Genomic DNA, 17271 nt, shown 5'->3' with positions numbered 1-17271 from the left:
CCGAAACACTGACTGACAGCTGATCAAACACACTTGAGGAGAAAGCACTTTGAAATCATGTCAGGCAAGGAGGATCCAACAGGTTCAGACATACCAAAAACAGGCAAGTGCCTGGGGCTCAGTGTCAGAGCCCAGAACCCCCCACAAGGAAAGGCAGCCACGGCCATGGTCACGGCCATGGCATCAGCAGACCAACCCTCCCCTCTACACAGAGGAGGAGATAACAGAAGGTGAAGCAAATAAACACTGGGATATTTTTGTTTTTGTAATTTTTTTTAATTGAAGAGAATCTTATTGCCAAAATATTCTTAGCAAAGAATTTGAAGGAAGAAAAAAAGTTGGAAGGCAGAATGTGGAATATGTTCGAATGTTTTGAGCAGATGAGCAAAACTGCCGGAGAATGAGGGAGGTGCTGCGGAAGGTCGGCAGGTGTTGACGGTGGAGCTTTTATTACCCGGGAATTGACAGGGAGCCTGTTGCTCTGTTATCACATATTTAGTATTGGCCACCTTGCAACTTGTCATTGCCTGGCTGAGAATAAATCATTTGTCCCGCATCTAAGATGGTGAAATATGCAGATTGTTTTCTGTGCCACCCACACAAAGGTTTATGTAATCCCGATTGCTTTTAATATGAAGGTCTTGTTGTCCAAGCATTGGTGCCTCTTACTTTTAGACTAAATACTAAAGGATAAAACTATTTTTCCCTCTAAATCATTGAAAAGGACATGAGGTGGGACTAAGACATACTGTACCTTTTGCATTCTGAGAGGTGTCCCACTTGGGGCCGACAGGGGGAAGTAACATCTCAAACATCTGATATCTGCTTCCATATAAGGTAAGCAGTGGGCCCTCGCCTGCACACAAGTGCAGAAAGCTCCGGCGATCCTCGGCCCTGAACTTGAGCTGCTCTATCCATATGGACATCATCAGGGTGCCCTATTTGTCTGACCTTAAACAGGTAGGCAAGAGGGCTTTGGCACACATGCAGGAGAACACACCAAGGGACCAACTCTTCGTTTCTTGAACTTAATTGACTGCAAACTTGTAAAAATACCAAGCCCCACCATCAAAAACCCCGTTAACAAATGCGGTGGTACTGAGGCTTCTGGGAAAATGCCGTGGTGAGCCAACTGCCCAGTGTGGGACAGGCGCCCCAAACCACACAGCATCCAACGAGGAGAGAAAAATAACGCCTCATCGCCATCATGCTGCCACCCATTAGTCGCAGAATAACATTTCTCAGAACTTCCCCCCAAACTGTAGCTGTTAGTGAACTTTATGAACTTTCATCCAAAAATCACATCCTTACTGGTTTGTCCACTACATTTCATATTCTCTTGATATTTTCTTTGTGGCTACCATGGAGCTTAAATTAAACATCCTAAATCTGTAACAATCTTGTTTGCTTTGATACCAATTTAACAACTTCAGTAGCATATAGAAACTATGTACCCCTCTGTCCTCCCACCTTTATGTAGTTCTGATCACAAATTACATATCTATGATACATTAGGAGTCCAAGGTCATTAATATATCATTACATCTTATGCTTTTGCCTCTTAGATCCTATAAGAAGTAAAAAGTGGAGTTGGAAATAAAAAATATAATAGTACTGATATTTATGTTTACCCATGACATTATCTTTACCAGAGATCTTTATTTCTTCATGTGGCTTCAGTCAGTTGTCCAGTGTCCTTTCCTTTTTTCCTTTCAACCAGAGAACTCTCTTTAACATTTATGAAGGGCTGATCTAGTGTGGCAAACTCCTTCAGCTTTTATTTCTCTGGGAATGTCTTAATTTCTCCCTCATTTTTTTATCTTTTTTTTTTTTTTTTAGACTATAACATATATACATAAAAGTGAAAACTTTTCAAGTGCAATTTAACAAGTAGTTAGAGAGCAAATTTCAAAGAATATTATAGGTTACAATTCCACAGTTTCTGTTATTTCCTTATTATGAAACATAACATATATTAAAAAAAAAGATACTATTTTCCAAAGCATGATTTAACTAGTAGTCTCCCTCATTTCTGAAAGACAGTTTTGCTGGATACAGAATTCTTGGTTGGCCATTTTTTTTTTTTCAGCACTTTAAATATGTCTTCCCCCTGCCTTCTCACCTCCACGGTTTCCAATGAGAAGTTGGCACTTACTCTTATTGAGGCTCCGTTGTATGTGACATGTTGCTTCCCTCTTGTGACTTTCAAAATTCTCTAGATCTTTAGCATTGGACAGTTTGATTATAACATGGTGCAGTGTGGGTCTATTTGGACTTATCTTGTTTGGAGTTTGTTGAGCATCTTGGATGTACATACTCATGTCTTTCATTAAATTGGGGACATTTTCAGCCATCATTTCTTTGACTATTCTCTCTGCCCCTTTCTGTCTTTCTTCTCCTTCTAGAACTCCCATAATGTGCATATTGGTGCACTTGATGGTGTCCCACAGGTTCCTCAGGCCCTGTTCACATTTCTTCATTCGTTCTTCTGCCCCTCAGACTGAATGAGTTCAATTGTCTCACCATGCAGTTCTCTGATTCTTTCTTCTGCCATCTCCAATCTGCTCTAGGGAATATGGAATTTTTGTTACTGTTCTTCAGCTCTGTTTGATTCCTTTCCTTAATTTCCACCTCTTTATTGATATTCTCTCTGTGAAAAAGAAGTTGTTCCTGCTGGTGGGCCAACAGAAGAGGGGCAAGAGTCAAGGGAAGGAGGCCGGGAGGGGGCTGGGCTAGCAGGACCTCAAAGGCCATGTCCCAGGCTTAGGTCCCAAGAAAATGCAACAGGAGGGACTGAGAGCTTGATGTGGCATGTTAGGTGCTCGATAAATGTGAGGATTCCCTTGTGAAGCTGAGGTCAGCATTACATACAACACTTCTTAGAAGGAAGAGGGGGGCCATGCCCAGGACAAGTCCAGTCACAGTTTCCTGGCTGTCCCAGGGCCTGGAGCCTGTGGGTGCTTATGAGTTTTTATTGAATCAATTGAGAAGGTTGTATTAATTAAATTAGCTATGATATTCCATTAATATTAATTAATGTTATATATTAATAGAGCTATGCAACAAAAATTCCTTCCTGGAAACTATAACCTTCCAAACTCATCTGGTCATTAGGCAGCTAATTCACTGGTCACAGTAATCTGTCTGAGAGGAGGTAAGGTGAATCAGGAAGTTTGCTTCCAATACGACATTCAATTCCACCACCAAAAGAGCACTGATTGAGTGTCCACAGTGAGCAAGGCTTGCTTCAAGGCTTCGAGAACACTGCTTCTGCCCTTCAGAGTTTTTAGTCCCTAGAAAATCAGACATGGCTATAAGTAACTGAACTCCAAGACAGTACGTCTAAAATGGCATAAAATGTATAACTAAAGGGCTGAGAAAAAGAGGACAATTCCAGCTGACCAGAGGCACCCCCAGCCTTAATGGAAAAGGAGAATGTGAGGTGGGCTTGGATAAGTGGAGCTGAGGAAACAGTATCCCAGGCAAAGAGGTGGCAAAAGCAAGGCAGAGCACAGAGAAGCACACATACCCACACACATTGACACATGCTGAACACACAGGTTCAGGCCCTGCAGCGTGAACGGGCACTGCACAAATGTGCCTGGGAACAGGCAGCAAGATCATCGAGGATGAGGCTGGCTGTGGCGGAGAGGCCTCAGTACAGGCCACGGGGTCGGACAGTGATCTGAACCAACTGGGAGTCATGGAGGACACCAAGCCTAGAAGATCACGGCAACACCTGCGCTTCAGGGAGGAAAGCCAGGAAGGTAGAGGGTGGGGTCTGGAGGCTGGGACCCAGGCCTGATGCCACGGAGGTAAGAGAGAGCCCAGCCCAGGGCAAGGGCAGTTAGAATGGAGAAGAGGGAGATGGGACAGGATATCCCAGTGCCTTACATAAAACCCAAACTCCATCCCACACTGGCCCACACTTCCTTCTGTGGCCTTCTTCCTCCTCAACTTTCCAAGCCTGCTCTCCTCTCAGAGCTGTTGCACTCACTGTTCCCCTTGTTTGTAACTCTCTTCCCCTGGATCTTCGAAGTCTGGCTTCTTCCTCATCCTTTGATTCTCCTCTCCAATGTCACCTCCTCAAAATTGCCCATACTCTCCCATCAGTCCCCTTGCACTATACCCTATTTGAGTTGAAATTATCTTGTTTCTTTTCTTACTCATTGCTTGTTCATTTCTCCCACCAGAGTGCCAGCTGCTTCAGGGCACGGACCTTGTCTGACCTGTCTCCAGTTCTTGGTACACAACAGGAAAGGAAGGAAATGAAACTGTGAGCTGATGTGGCAGAGAGCACACAGATTTCAGAGCCAGTAGCATGACCCGGCACAAGGTGAGGGTGCCAAGAAAGTAAGCAATCTCTTGCTGCAAAATGGCAGACTGATGTTCACAGAAACTTCTCCAGGTTCAGCACAGCCAACACTGCAAAAATACTGTATCTCAAAATAAAATAAAAATAAAAATAAAATTTAACACATAGCTGAGCTGATGGGAAAAGTAAGAAGCCAGGGTAGCCAAAAAGCATATAGCAGGAAGTGTGTGCCCAACTGTGGTGGCCTAGAATCTGTGTTTGAATAGGATATGGAGATAAGAAACAAAGCTTAGATAGGAACACAGTCTGGTAGAAGGTCAGACCAGAGAACCCCCCACCTAAAGCTGAACCCAGAGGCTACATCCTTGTTGGGAGAATTTGGAAACCACATCCCCTCAGGAAAGACAGGCAGTGAGATACAGGCCTGTCTTAGATTTGGCTCAGGGCAGAGAGGTGAGAAGTGGGGGGAATAGAAACAAGACTCCCCAGAAAATGTGGAACCATGATCCCATAAGCACATAGGTCTGAGTCCAGAATCCACAACAGCTTAAAAACCCAAGATGAAATTTCGGTTTAAAGTGGTCCTGGGATGGTAGAGCGCTATGCTTAGCAGGTATACATTGCAGCTGAGGCCTCAGAATCCCCAGAGATCAAGCACCAAGGAACCAAAGAGCACAACTGAAAACAAGAAAAAAAAAATCTCTGAACATATGATGAAACCAACTGCCATGAAAAAGTCATCACAAACCGCAGAATCTGGCCCACAAAGACCACAGATATTGAAATTACCTAATAAAGAAAATAAGGATATTAAGGTATGTTTAAAGAAATTTAAAAGGGAAATTTAAAGGGATAAGATACTTTTACAAACCAATAACAGTCTACGGAGAAAACAAGTAGAATTTCTAGAAATAAGCATCTTAAATTAGCCAATGGACTGGCAAATATACCTGAAAGAAATTATTCAGAATGCAGCATGAAAGACACATAGATGGAAAACATGAAAGGCAGGCTGAGATGGAGAATAGAATGATGAGGTCCAGTAACAATCTAAGTGAAGTTCCAGAAGGAGAAAACAGAATGGGGAAGAGTCTAAAATTTGACATTTTTTCGGAGTTAATCAAAAACACCTATCAGATTCTGGAATCCCAACCAATCCCCAAATCAATGAAAATAAAAAGAAATCCCCACTTAAACACACCTTGGTCAAACTGCAAAACAACAAGCACAAAAAGGTGACTATAAAAAAGCAGCCAGAAAAAAAAAAAAACAACAGACACTTCCAAGGGAATGGCAATTAGATTGACAGCTGCCTTCTCTACAGCAATTATGAAAGACAGAAGACAATGGTATAACATTTTTTAAGTGCTAAGAGAAATAATGTGCCAGCAAAAGTAACTTCAAAGAATGTGGGTGACCTAAAAAATTTTTTAGAAAAACAAAGCCTGAGAGAGTTCATATCCAGCAGATCCTCAATAAAGGTCATTCTAAAGGATGCACTTCAGGAGGAAGGAAAAAGATCCCAGGAGGAAAAGTTGATAAGGGAAGAAATGGGAGCAAAGAAAATGATAAACCTCCAAAAAGTCTAAGCCAACAATGACTGTGAAAAACAAAAAAAAAAAAAAAAAAAACTGAGCTAAAAAAAAAATCAGAAGACTGTAAGGTCAAAAGATGGAAAAAGGCATCTCCAAGAAAACACTAAACACTTGCTGTAGCTAGATTAGCATCAGACAAAATAAGACTCTGAGAGTCTAGTAACCACACATTGCTAGAAGATTCAATTCACCAAGAGGGTACAATAATTTTAAACTTATAGGTACTTAAGTAACACCTTCAAAATATATAAAGCAAAACAATACAGAAAACAAGAAGAAATTAATGAATCCACCATTAGCATGGGCTATTAACACACCTGGAAGTAATGGATAAATCTAGTAGGCAAATTATCAGTAAATATACAGCAGATTTGAACAACATCATAAACAAGGTACGTACCCTGTACCCAAATGCTGGTACAGTACGCAATCTTCTCAAGCAGACGTGAAACAGAATAAGCACTAGATCACAAAGCAAATAGTTGATATCAGATCTTTATATTCTCTGACAACAGTACTATTAACTTAGAAAACAATAACCAAAAAATAAAATTAAAAAATATTTTTATATAATATATATTAGAATTTAATAAAGCCCATGGATTTAAGGAAAAAATTAAAATGGCAATTTCAAAATACTTAGAACTGAGTGATTGATGAACATCATACAGAGGTTCTGCGTGGAGTGATGGAAAAGTTTTAGTATGGATGGTGGTGATGGTAGCACAACATTGTGAATGCAGTTGGCACCACTGAATTGTTTACTTTCAAGTCATTAAAATAGGAGATTTTATGTCATATAATGGTACCACAATAAAATTTTAAAAAAAATTTTTTTTAAAAAGACTCACAGCCACAAAGGGATCCTTTTTGTGGTAGAACACTTCTTTGTCTTGATTCATGATTATACAAATCTATACGTGCTAAAATTGCATAGAACTATAGAAACACACACACAAACAAATGAATGTATGTTAAACTGGTGGGATCTGAATAAGGTCTGTGGATTGTATAAATGTCAATTCCTGATTTTTTTTTTAATTTTTATACTATAGTCATGTAAGATGTTACCATTGGGGGAGCCTAGGGGAAGGGAACAGAGATACCTCTCTGAACTATTATTGTAAGACTCTAATTATTTCAAAATATAAAAATTTTTAAATCTTTAAAATCTTCAAAATCTTGCAATAAAAAAGAAAAGCTGGAAAAAGAAAATAGTTAAGAAACTTAAGACTTTTTTTTTAAGGGAAGGAGATAAAACAAAGCCAAATGTTGATCCTATAAAAAACTAAAAATATGACACACCTATAGCAAAATTAATCAAGAAAGTAAAGGTATAGAAAAAATATATTACAAATAAAGAGGGAACATGACTATCGATACAGCAGAAATTAAAAAAGATGTTTTGAGCAATTTTGCACCAATAAATTAGCAAATATATTAAATGAAACAAAATCATATAAAATTATAAATTCAAGAAGAAAGTACATCGTTTAAAGAAAAACACCAAAGGAAAAAACCCTACCAACTAAACTGACACAATGTCTTATCACTTACAAACACTTATTGAAATAGCTCTTCTAAACTGACATAGATTTTTACCATATATCCTTCTTTTGCCTACATAAAAAAGGAATCAAACCTGAATGATCCTATAACCACTAGGGAAGTAAAGTCTGTAGTTTTAAATCTTCCCGCAAAGAAAATACCCTAGTTTTACAGGTAAGTTCAAACATTCCAATCAGATAGAACAGATCCTTTCAATCCAGTCATTCCAAATTCTTTCAAGAGGAGACAACAATGGCCAAATTATTTCATGAAGCAAATTTAGCACCAAAATTTAACTAAAGCAGAAAGATTATAGTCCGATCTCACCCCTGAACATAGATGAAAAAATCTGAAAAAGAAATACATTTGCATTTCTATATTCCAGCCACAAACTGTTAAAAACACAATTTAAAATAAACAAAAAAAGGAGATATCACTAATGATAGCACTCAAATATACAAAGTACCTAGGAATAAATCTAACAAAAGCTTTTGGTTGAAGGACATTACAAAAGACCTACATAAATGGACATACTTGTTCATGATTAGGAAAACTTAGATGTCAATGCTCCCCAAACTGATCTATACATTTTTAAATTAAATTCATTTTATTGAGATGTATTCACATACCATACAATCATCCATGGTGTACAATCAACTGTTCACAGTACCATCACATAGCTATGCATTCACCCCAATCTATTTTTGAACATTTTCCTTACACCAGAAAGAATAAGAGTAAGAATAAAAAATAAAAGCAAAAAAGAACACCCAAATCATTCCCCCCATCCCACCCTATTTTTCATTTAGTTTTTGTCTCTATTTTTCTACTCCTCCATCTACGCACTGGATAAAGGGAGTACGATCCACAAGGTTTTCACAATCACACTGTCACCCCTTGTAAGCTACATTGTTATACAAATGTCTTCAAGAGTCAAGGCTACTGGTTTGGAGTTTGATAGTTTCAGGTCTTTACTTCTAGCTATTCCAATACATTAAAACCTAAGAAGGCTTATCTGTATAGTGGGTAAGAGTGCCCATTTGACAAAAGATCTCAAATAAATAACCTAACTTCACACCTTGAGGAACTAGAAATGAAGAGCAAACTAAACCCAAAGTTAGTAGGAGGAAGGAAACAAAGACTAGAGTGGAGAGAAATGAAATAGACAATAGGAAAACAATAGAAACAATCAAACCAAAAGTTGGTTCTCTAAAAAGATGATTAAAATCAACAAAATTTTAGCTAGAAAAAAAGAGAGAAAACACTAACTAAAATCAGAAATGAAAATGAAGACAATACTAAAATCAGAAATGAAAATGAAGACAATACTACCGACCTCACAGAAATAAAAATAATTATAAGAGGATACTAGGAAAAATTGTATGCCAGCAAATTAGATAACCTAGATGAAACAGACAAATTCCTAAAAGCACACAAATTCCCTAAACTGATGCAAGAAGAAACAGAAAATCTCAGCAGACTTATAACAAGTAAGGAGATTGAGGAAGTAATCAAAAACCTCCTAACAATGAAAAGTCCAGGATCAGATGGCTTCACTGCTGAATTCTACCAAACATTCAAAAAAAGCATTAACAACAATACTTCTCATAGTCTTCAAAAAAACTGAAGAGAGAATGCTTCCTAACTCATTCAATGACGCCAGCATTACCCTGATAACCAAAGCTGAACAAAAACATCACAAGAAAAGAAAATTATATGCCTAGTTTTCTGAGTGTTTTTATCATGAAAAGGTGCTAGATTTTGTCAAATTCACGTTTGCATATTTTTAAAGCAACTTTAGTAAGAACAATAAACTGGAGTGATACAACAACATCCATCCCACAAGAGGGTCAGAATTACATGAGACAGGGTTCAAACAGTCCTTGGCCCAAGACCTGGCATCCAGGAAACCCTGGACCTGGACAAATGGTAGCTCTTGTGAGTGGCGGTGTCTCCAGCAGGTGCTGGAGAAGTCAAAGCAGGTATCTGGAGAGAGGGCAGGGCTAGAGATTTGAGGAAGAGAAGGATGAGAGCGATGGAGAGGGCCTGAGAAGGGAGTTCTGGAGAGGCCTCCATGGAGTGCATGGGAGAGAAGAGAAGCCAGGGAAGACATGGTCAGGAAAGTCCACAGGGTGGGGATGAACAGAAGCCCAGGGAGAAAGGAGTTGAGAAAGGAAGGAGGAGCAGACAACCACAGCCTGCATGTCAAAGCCACCCATGAAGACAAAGGCTGGGAAAATTGGCCCACCGACACGGTGGGTGTCTTGGTGAGGGAGCAGTTTCCACACACGGCACACTTTCTGCAAAACAATATCAACCTACACACCAAGGTGAGAAAGAATCAAAGGTTAGGTTGTGTAGACCATCTAGCAATACCAAACATGAGAAATAATAACTGCCACTGCTATCATGCTACCATTGTTGATACACTGCCCAAAAAGAGCCCTTTGAAAGGAAGAGATGGAGCTGATGATCGGTCAGTGATCATATTTAATAATTAGAATTAAGAAACAAATATTCATTAGCAAGTAACTAGGCTATGTATTTGCAGAAACACATTTTGTTTAATTGAGTTTGTACCCAAGGGTGTATTTTTTATAGCCACGTATTTTACCTGGTGGGGTAGGGACCACAAATAAAGAAATATCTTGCCCTCTGTAAAACTTCCAAAAAAATTTTTTTTCTAGATGTTCTAATAGCCCAAATGTGGGCAGCACACAAAGCACTTGTTGGAAAACAAAGTTCTACACAAAAAACCAACTGTAATTCAAAAATAGTCTGCTAAACATCAATCCAATAGAGTACAACTTATGGGGTGGGGGATAATGTGAGAGGAAGGTTTCTGCAATGGTGAAATCCCTGCAACATCGACTTCTCAGGCACTAACCACTGAATGACATATTCAGGGACTTTGATTAGGGCTTCTATTTAGCCAAACGCAATGAAGAAATGAGAATGGCGGAATTTGTGAGTCGTGGTTAGAGACTCGGTTTCCAATAAAAACACATTTATCTCAATTTCAGCAAGTCACAGAAACCAAGCAGTCTAGGAGTGTTTGGGCCTTGAGACGCCCCTGTCCCTGAATGGATGAAGCCCCCACCCACCCTGCAGAGGCAAGAGCTCAGCCCCAAAGTGCCCTCCCAGGGGCTCCCAAGCCCCATGGGGGGGGGGGGGGCTGTGGCTGCCTGCTTTGGGGGAGCAAAGAAGCAGGGAAATGATTTCTGTGCCTTGAGGGTCAACAGGCATTGGTTTAAGTGGGTCCTCCTAGGAAGGAAATGAAGTTACTCCCTGGGGACAGGAAGGCAAGGGGTTTGATTGGAAAAGTCTCCCGGTGGGCCAAAGAAGGAGACAGGAAAGACAAAGAGAACAGACCAGAATAGGGGTGAGGGGAGCATGTGACTGGATTTCAACAGACAGTGGCCTTTGGATTCACACACACTGCGTGCCCCTCCCACCCCACCCCTAGCCCTCAAGCTTGCTGATCACTCATCCTTGGGGAAAAAAACCCACAACAGACGATTGGCCCTCTAAAAGGCAGGGCATTTCTAAACCACAGCTGTCACGTCCTTATAAGCCTTATTCAAGGCCCCAGACCTTCAGATGCTCAGGGCAGTCACTTAGCTTCAACAGCCTCTGTGCAACCTTGACTTTAAAAGTCATGTGACATCCGGGGGCATCTGACTAACACATTTTAATAAGTTTCTTTCAATGCAGCAAAATGTAGCAGAAAACCCAGCAATTTCCTGCAATCCTTGGAGCTGTCTGGCTCTTTCCCAGGGCTGAGCTACAAATAAGAATGTCAGCAGAGGGTCAGAGCCAGCTGCTGTCAGGGACCAAGCACAGGCCACTCAGCCAGGGTTTCAAAGGTCAAAAAGACAACAGCTCCCTGCCTGCTGCCCTCCCCTGCACCCAGCCCGAGTGCAGGCTGCCCAGTCATTCACCCCTTCCTGCCAGGCCTCACAACTCCCGCTTGCTCAAAGGATCGGGACACCCAAGGTCTCTAGGACCAGCCTCACACAGTGGGGACCCCACTTAATATAGACAGCTGTAGACGTCTGGAAATGGGAATGAACAAGAACCACCCATAGTAGAGATGGTATTGATTCTATTCCATCATATACAGGGGAATCACAGCCAAAAAAAAAAGACACATGTATGAAATACCCAGGACAGATGGACTCACTTGGGACCCAGCCCTCCCAGAAGAGTGGGACCCCCTGGAAAGACATTCTGGGGGGGGGGGTGGGCCCACCAGAGGCACTTTCCCTGGGGGTGGCAGGCTGGCCAGCACCCCCCACATCCTGATAAACCCAGTCTGCAGTCATTCTCCCTCTGAGCTTTCTTTTTTTTTTAATTCAATTTTATTGAGATATATTCACATCCCATACAATCATCCAAAGTGTACAATCTTTGTTCACAGTACTATCATATAATCGAGCATTCATCACCCCAATTTTTGAACAATTTCCTTACTCCAAAAAAAAAAAAAAAATAAAAATAAAAATAAAAGTAAAAAAGAACACCCAAAACATCCCATACTCCCATCCTCCCCCTATTATTCATTTAATTTTTGTCCCCATTTTTCTACTCATCTGTCCACACACTGGATAAAGGGAGTATGAGCCAGAAGGTTTTCACAATCCCTTACACCATGTAAGCTACATAGTTATACAACTGTCTTCAAGAGTCAAGGCTACTGGGTTGCAGTTCGACAGTTTCAGGTATTTCCTTCTAGCTATTCCAATACACTAAAACCTAAAAAGGGATATCTATATAGTGCGTAAGAATGCCCTCCAGAGTGAACTCTCGACTCCTTTTGAAATTTCTCAGCCACTGAAACTTTATTTCGTTTCATTTCGCATCCCTCTTTGGGTCAAGAAGACTTTCTTAATCCCACGATGCCGGGAAGCCATGCCCCACATTGCCAGGGAGATGTACACCCCTGGGAGTCAGGTCCCATGTAGTAGGGAGAGCAGCGAGTTCACCTGCCAAGTGGGCTTAGAGCCTCTCTGGGTTTCTGTCCTCAGCACCTCGCCTCCTTCAAGCTTCCATTTTCTCTGTTCTCTTCACTCAGTATCAGGGATACCCAAGGGAACTCGGGCATAGGCACTAGCCTTTCTAGATTTCTCGGCTTGAATTCCCTCCTTTGCTCTGAAGCTAGTTCTAACACCCGAGTATCTCCTGTGGGAGGGATGTGCTGAAAGAGTATGAAATCACTCTGTCTAGATCACATCATGCTTACTCCCTCTTGAGAGTCAATTCCTTCACTGGTGTTACCACTGGCCCCGTCCCCCAAACCCAAGCTTCTGAGTCTTCCTTGACTTTTCAGCTTGCTTGCTAGCTTTCTGGTCCAGACTGTTTTATTACCAGTACAAAGTGTCCAATACCTAACCTTCCAAATTAAAACTGACTGACTAAACTGAGTTTCTAAATGAAGATCACAAAATAGACAATTCTGGAAAATGCTCCAGTTTTGTGTGTAAATAGAATGGAGTTGGGGCAAAACAAATGGCCTTCTCCATGTCTGCCACAAATTCAACTGCAGGAGGAGACGAGAAGGAAGAGCAGACATCTGCTAGCCTGGTGGACCCAGAAATCGGCTCTCACGTACAGGCTCTCATTTAACCCTTACAAAGCAGGACAAATACTATTGTACAGATGAGGGAAGTCCACGGTAAGGAATGCAGGAAGTAACAGAACTGGGACCCAAACCAGCCACATCTGCCTTTCTTTCCACTTTACTCGATGCTGAAATGACAGCAGCTGATGTTGTGAACATAAGGTCTTCAGCATCAGGGAAATTAAAAACACACAGGCAGAAAAAATTTAAGTAGGTAATCTGAAATAGTACAATTAACAAATCTCTACTTTATGCACAATATTTGAAATAATCATTTTAAAAGAAACACACATAGGTGACGGAAGCAACCCAAGTGTCCATCAACAGATGAACAGATAAGTAAAATGTGGTATATCCATACAATGGAATAGTATTCAGCTATGAAAAGGAATGAAGTTCTGATACACACTTACAACGTGGATGAACCTCAAAGACATCCGGTTAAGTGAAATATGTCTGACACAAAATAATAAATGAAAAAGCTAGAATAAGTCAATTAATAGACACAGAAAGTAGAGTACTGGATTCCAGGGGCTGGGGTAGAAGAGGGGGAGGGATTAGGAGGTTATTGCTTAACGGGTACAGTTTCTGTTCAGGGTGATGAAAAAGTTTTAGTGATTGATGGTGGTAACAGTAGCACAATATTGTGAATATAATTAATATCACTGGATTTTACACTTAAAATGGTTTAAAATGGGAAAATTTGCATTATACATATTAGCACACACAGTCACATGCATGCAAATCCACATAGAAACTTACTGAAATCTGGATGGGGGGATTTCCCTAGGGAACATCAAGAAGGGTCTAGAAGACTTGAATTACTGGGGGGATACCCTCAAAGCCCCATTGGGTAGCAATCCCTCCCCAATCAAACACACCAACACTGAGCAGTCTCATCTCCTGGCCCTATGTTTCAGCACTGCAGCTCACAGGATACAGCCTTCCTGAAAAGTGCAATTCATTGTCAAATGTTTCCTTGCTTAAGGGAAAAGGATTCCCAGGTAGTTGTGACTTGCTCAAGCCCTTTTTGGAAATTGGGCTATTAAAGCTTGGGTAGGGGTTCAGCTGTGTGAAAATCCACTTCATTACCATCTAGCACATGTGGTAATAATTTATATGCAACTGCTGTGTGTCATATGGGCCATCAGTGACCATCAAAGCCACAGCAAATGTTAAGACAAACACAGGAAAGTCCTTAAGCCATTTTGAGTGAACTATACACTTTTCCTGAAAATGAAATTACCATTCCTTTTTCCATTAAAATGGAATGAGGCTGGGTGGAATAAGCCCAGTTCTAAGGCGATAGCTCAGAGGAACTCTCTGACTCATAGTATGACTCCCAGTGGGGGATGTGGAGGGGTCAGCAAGCAGCATAGTTTGAGCACCTCAGAGTACCCACACTAGGCGATTAAATATATATGAGATATTTCTGTACAGTAAACCCAGAAGTGGGCAAAATCTTTTACAGAGAAGGAAAATATTATCAAAAGACCAAGTCAGTTTTTTTCTTTGCCGCAGTTCTGCAATGTGTAAACTGGAAACAGTGCTCACTATCCACACGCACGAAGGCTAACTTTCTATGAAGGGCCAAAGCAAAAAATTAAAAATCAATAGTATCTCCCCCTCTAAAAGTAAAAACAAAATCCTCCCTCAATCTCTCGAGCAGTTAAAACTTTCACAACGAATCTAACTAATGCATACGATTCAGCTATCTTGGCTGCTTAACTCTGCTAAAGTTAGAAGAAAAAGGACACCTTAGTCACAGCTTTTATGTCACACTGGTCATAAAAGTAAGTAGTTTGCCACTGTGGCTTCCAATAAACGGCAAAGGAGCTTCTAAAGGATTTGCTTTTCCCTTGCAGAGACGGGAGGCCCCAGCACTTGGCCATTCTGAGGTGTGGCTGCTTGTGTGGGCAGGGCCGGCCACCAGGGGCCAGGGTGCCTCCAGGGCCGGGACTGGACGAGTGGGGCAGGATGCCTCGGCCACTGTGCCCGTCCCCGCGGGAGGAAGAGGAGGATGGAGGGAGATAGGCACGTTCTCACCATCAAAAGCTCCTGTCCCTTCTGCTATCCGGACGTTCCCTCCTTTGCGGGGCTGGCAGAAACCTTTTGGGATTTTGTCCCACGTGCTTTCATGTTCACAGGTCGCACCCGCTTTGCCTGGTTCTCCCAGGAGGATGGCACCGCCTGGGGCCGGGGCCCGCGCGCACAAATCCAGATTCCCCGATGCCTCGCTCCAGCGACCCTCCCCACCGCGGCCGCCCCGGAGAGGCAGCGGAAGAGGCGCCCGGCCGTCGCCTCGCCCCCTTCCCCTACTCCGGTGCGCTTCCCCTTCACAGACGAGGTCACAGGGCTCTGGGAAGGCACGGAGGGCGCCCAGGCTGCCGAGTCTGGGAGCTAGCCCAGGTCGGCGACCCGGACGCCCGGGGGCTCCGGGGACGACCGGGGGATGCCGTGAACATGGCCAGGGTCAGGCCAGGTGCCCGGGCAGGGGCGCGCGTGGAATTCAAGTCCTGCAGTTCTGCAGCTCCCCCTCCGGCTCCCTCGGTCATTTCTTTCCCTTTTCCTTTTGCCGGGGGGCTGCCCCGCCGGCCTGGAGCCCCCCAGGTCCCCGCCCGCCCAGCGCTTCCCCAGGCGGGGAAAGTTCCCCTTCCTGATCGCCACGAACAGTTAACTGCCCGGTTCTGCAGCGCTGGCGCCCGACGCTCTCGGGCGGGAAGAGCCATTGAAACCCGAGAAGCGGGGCGGAGCGGGGCGGGGCGCGGCGGGCGGCAGACGGCGGGCGGCGGCCCCGCTTACCTGCGGCGCGGCGGGCGGCTTCGGCCTCCATGCCCTGGGTTCCCGCGGCGCCGCGCCCCGCTCCCGCCCTCTCCGGAGCTGCTGCGCGTCCGCTCCCTCGGAGATGCTCTCGCCCCTCCCCCGGGGCTGTCCCCTCCCGCGTTCCCTCCCCCGGGGTTTCTCCTCTCCCTCCCCCTCCCCGGGACTGTCCCCGTCCTCCACCCCCTCCCTCTGCGGTCACTGCCGCGCGGTCTAACCCGTGGGCGAACCCCGGCTCCTCAGTTTGCAAAGCGCGTTCGCCCCACCTTGGCTCAGCCTCGCCAGCCCTGCGGAATATTTATCATTCATTCCCCTTCACTTAACGCAGGAGGAAACTGTGCGCCCCCCACCCCACCCTCCTGCCACTGGACTCGGTGCCCCTTCCCTCCTCCTTCCTTTGGCGAGGGAGAGGGTAGGGGGTCAAACCACAGCGGACATTTACCCGTGGGCGGTGCCAGAGCTCACTAGAAAACTTTTTTGAAGAACTGTGTTCAGGATGACTTTTTTCGTTGTTGAAAAATACAAAAATAAATGACCGTATGTCAAAGATTTTATTTCACTCATTAATTAATGAGAGAACCTGTAAAATATTACCACCGGGTCAAAGGGGAATTCAAACCACACACGCCTAGAGGCTATCAGTCAGGAATGATTAAAGAAATTTACAAATAGATGCACAACTGGTCAATATTCAGCAATACCCAATTGCAACTCCACCTGACAGAATTTATTTGTATTTCTCTGCCACAGGAATCGTTTGTATTTTCCTTTGTTTACAATTAACATAGTTGCAAAACAGCCCCAAGACAATGACAAGCACACATAACCCAGGACATCCAGCAATTTTCGTTGCCCAATTCAGTCTTCCACATTTTTTACTGACTACAGTAATGTGCTCGCTTTTCCTGATACCTAACACTTTTATTAATTAAATGTTCAAGCTGGTACTCAAAAATAGTAAGAAAATATCAAGGAGATACAATTGTTCCTCCAGTATTTCTTCTTCCTGGCCTCTTTCAAGGTGTTGTTTGTTTATAGGGGAGGCAGGAAACAGAGGTGGTTTAAAATGCCAGCAGCCTTCAAACCCAAGGGCTTGAGGTCAGCTGGCCCTCGCCTCCTCTCTCTGGTTGGCGGCCCTGAAGTTCATCCTTCTGGACTTGACCCTTTATTGCATCCTCAGCCCGTGAGCCTCTGCCCCATGGCAATGCTTCATACTCATTCTTCCTGCATTGTCCTCCACTGCCCCAACCCGACCCCAGCAAACAGAACTTCCCAGTCTCTCCCCACTCTGCAACCCAATCTTCTGAGCAACTGATCTGCAGAAAACCCTGCAGAGAATGAAAAATGGCCACATTCTACTTCCATCACACAGT

General features: G+C 43.2%; 1 protein-coding gene across 2 annotated transcripts in view; it reads right to left on the bottom strand.

Moving 5' to 3' along the window:
* FAM169B (family with sequence similarity 169 member B) overlaps positions 1-15952 on the bottom strand; it is a 104561-nt gene extending 88609 nt beyond the window's left edge. For both annotated transcript variants that reach the window (XR_005216341.1, XM_037832935.1), the window contains exon 1: positions 15881-15952. Coding sequence is in view for 1 of the 2 variants with exons in the window: in XM_037832935.1 (XP_037688863.1) it covers positions 15881-15911 (31 nt within the window). In the remaining variant the exon portion in view is untranslated. The remainder of the gene's footprint in view (positions 1-15880) is intronic.
* Positions 15953-17271: the final 1319 nt, after the last annotated feature.

Source organism: Choloepus didactylus, chromosome 4, assembly GCF_015220235.1.
Source record: "Choloepus didactylus isolate mChoDid1 chromosome 4, mChoDid1.pri, whole genome shotgun sequence".
Lineage (NCBI taxonomy): Eukaryota > Metazoa > Chordata > Mammalia > Pilosa > Megalonychidae > Choloepus > Choloepus didactylus.
The sequence above is the reverse complement of the archived record's forward strand: the minus strand, read 5'-3'. Positions and strand labels throughout refer to the sequence as shown.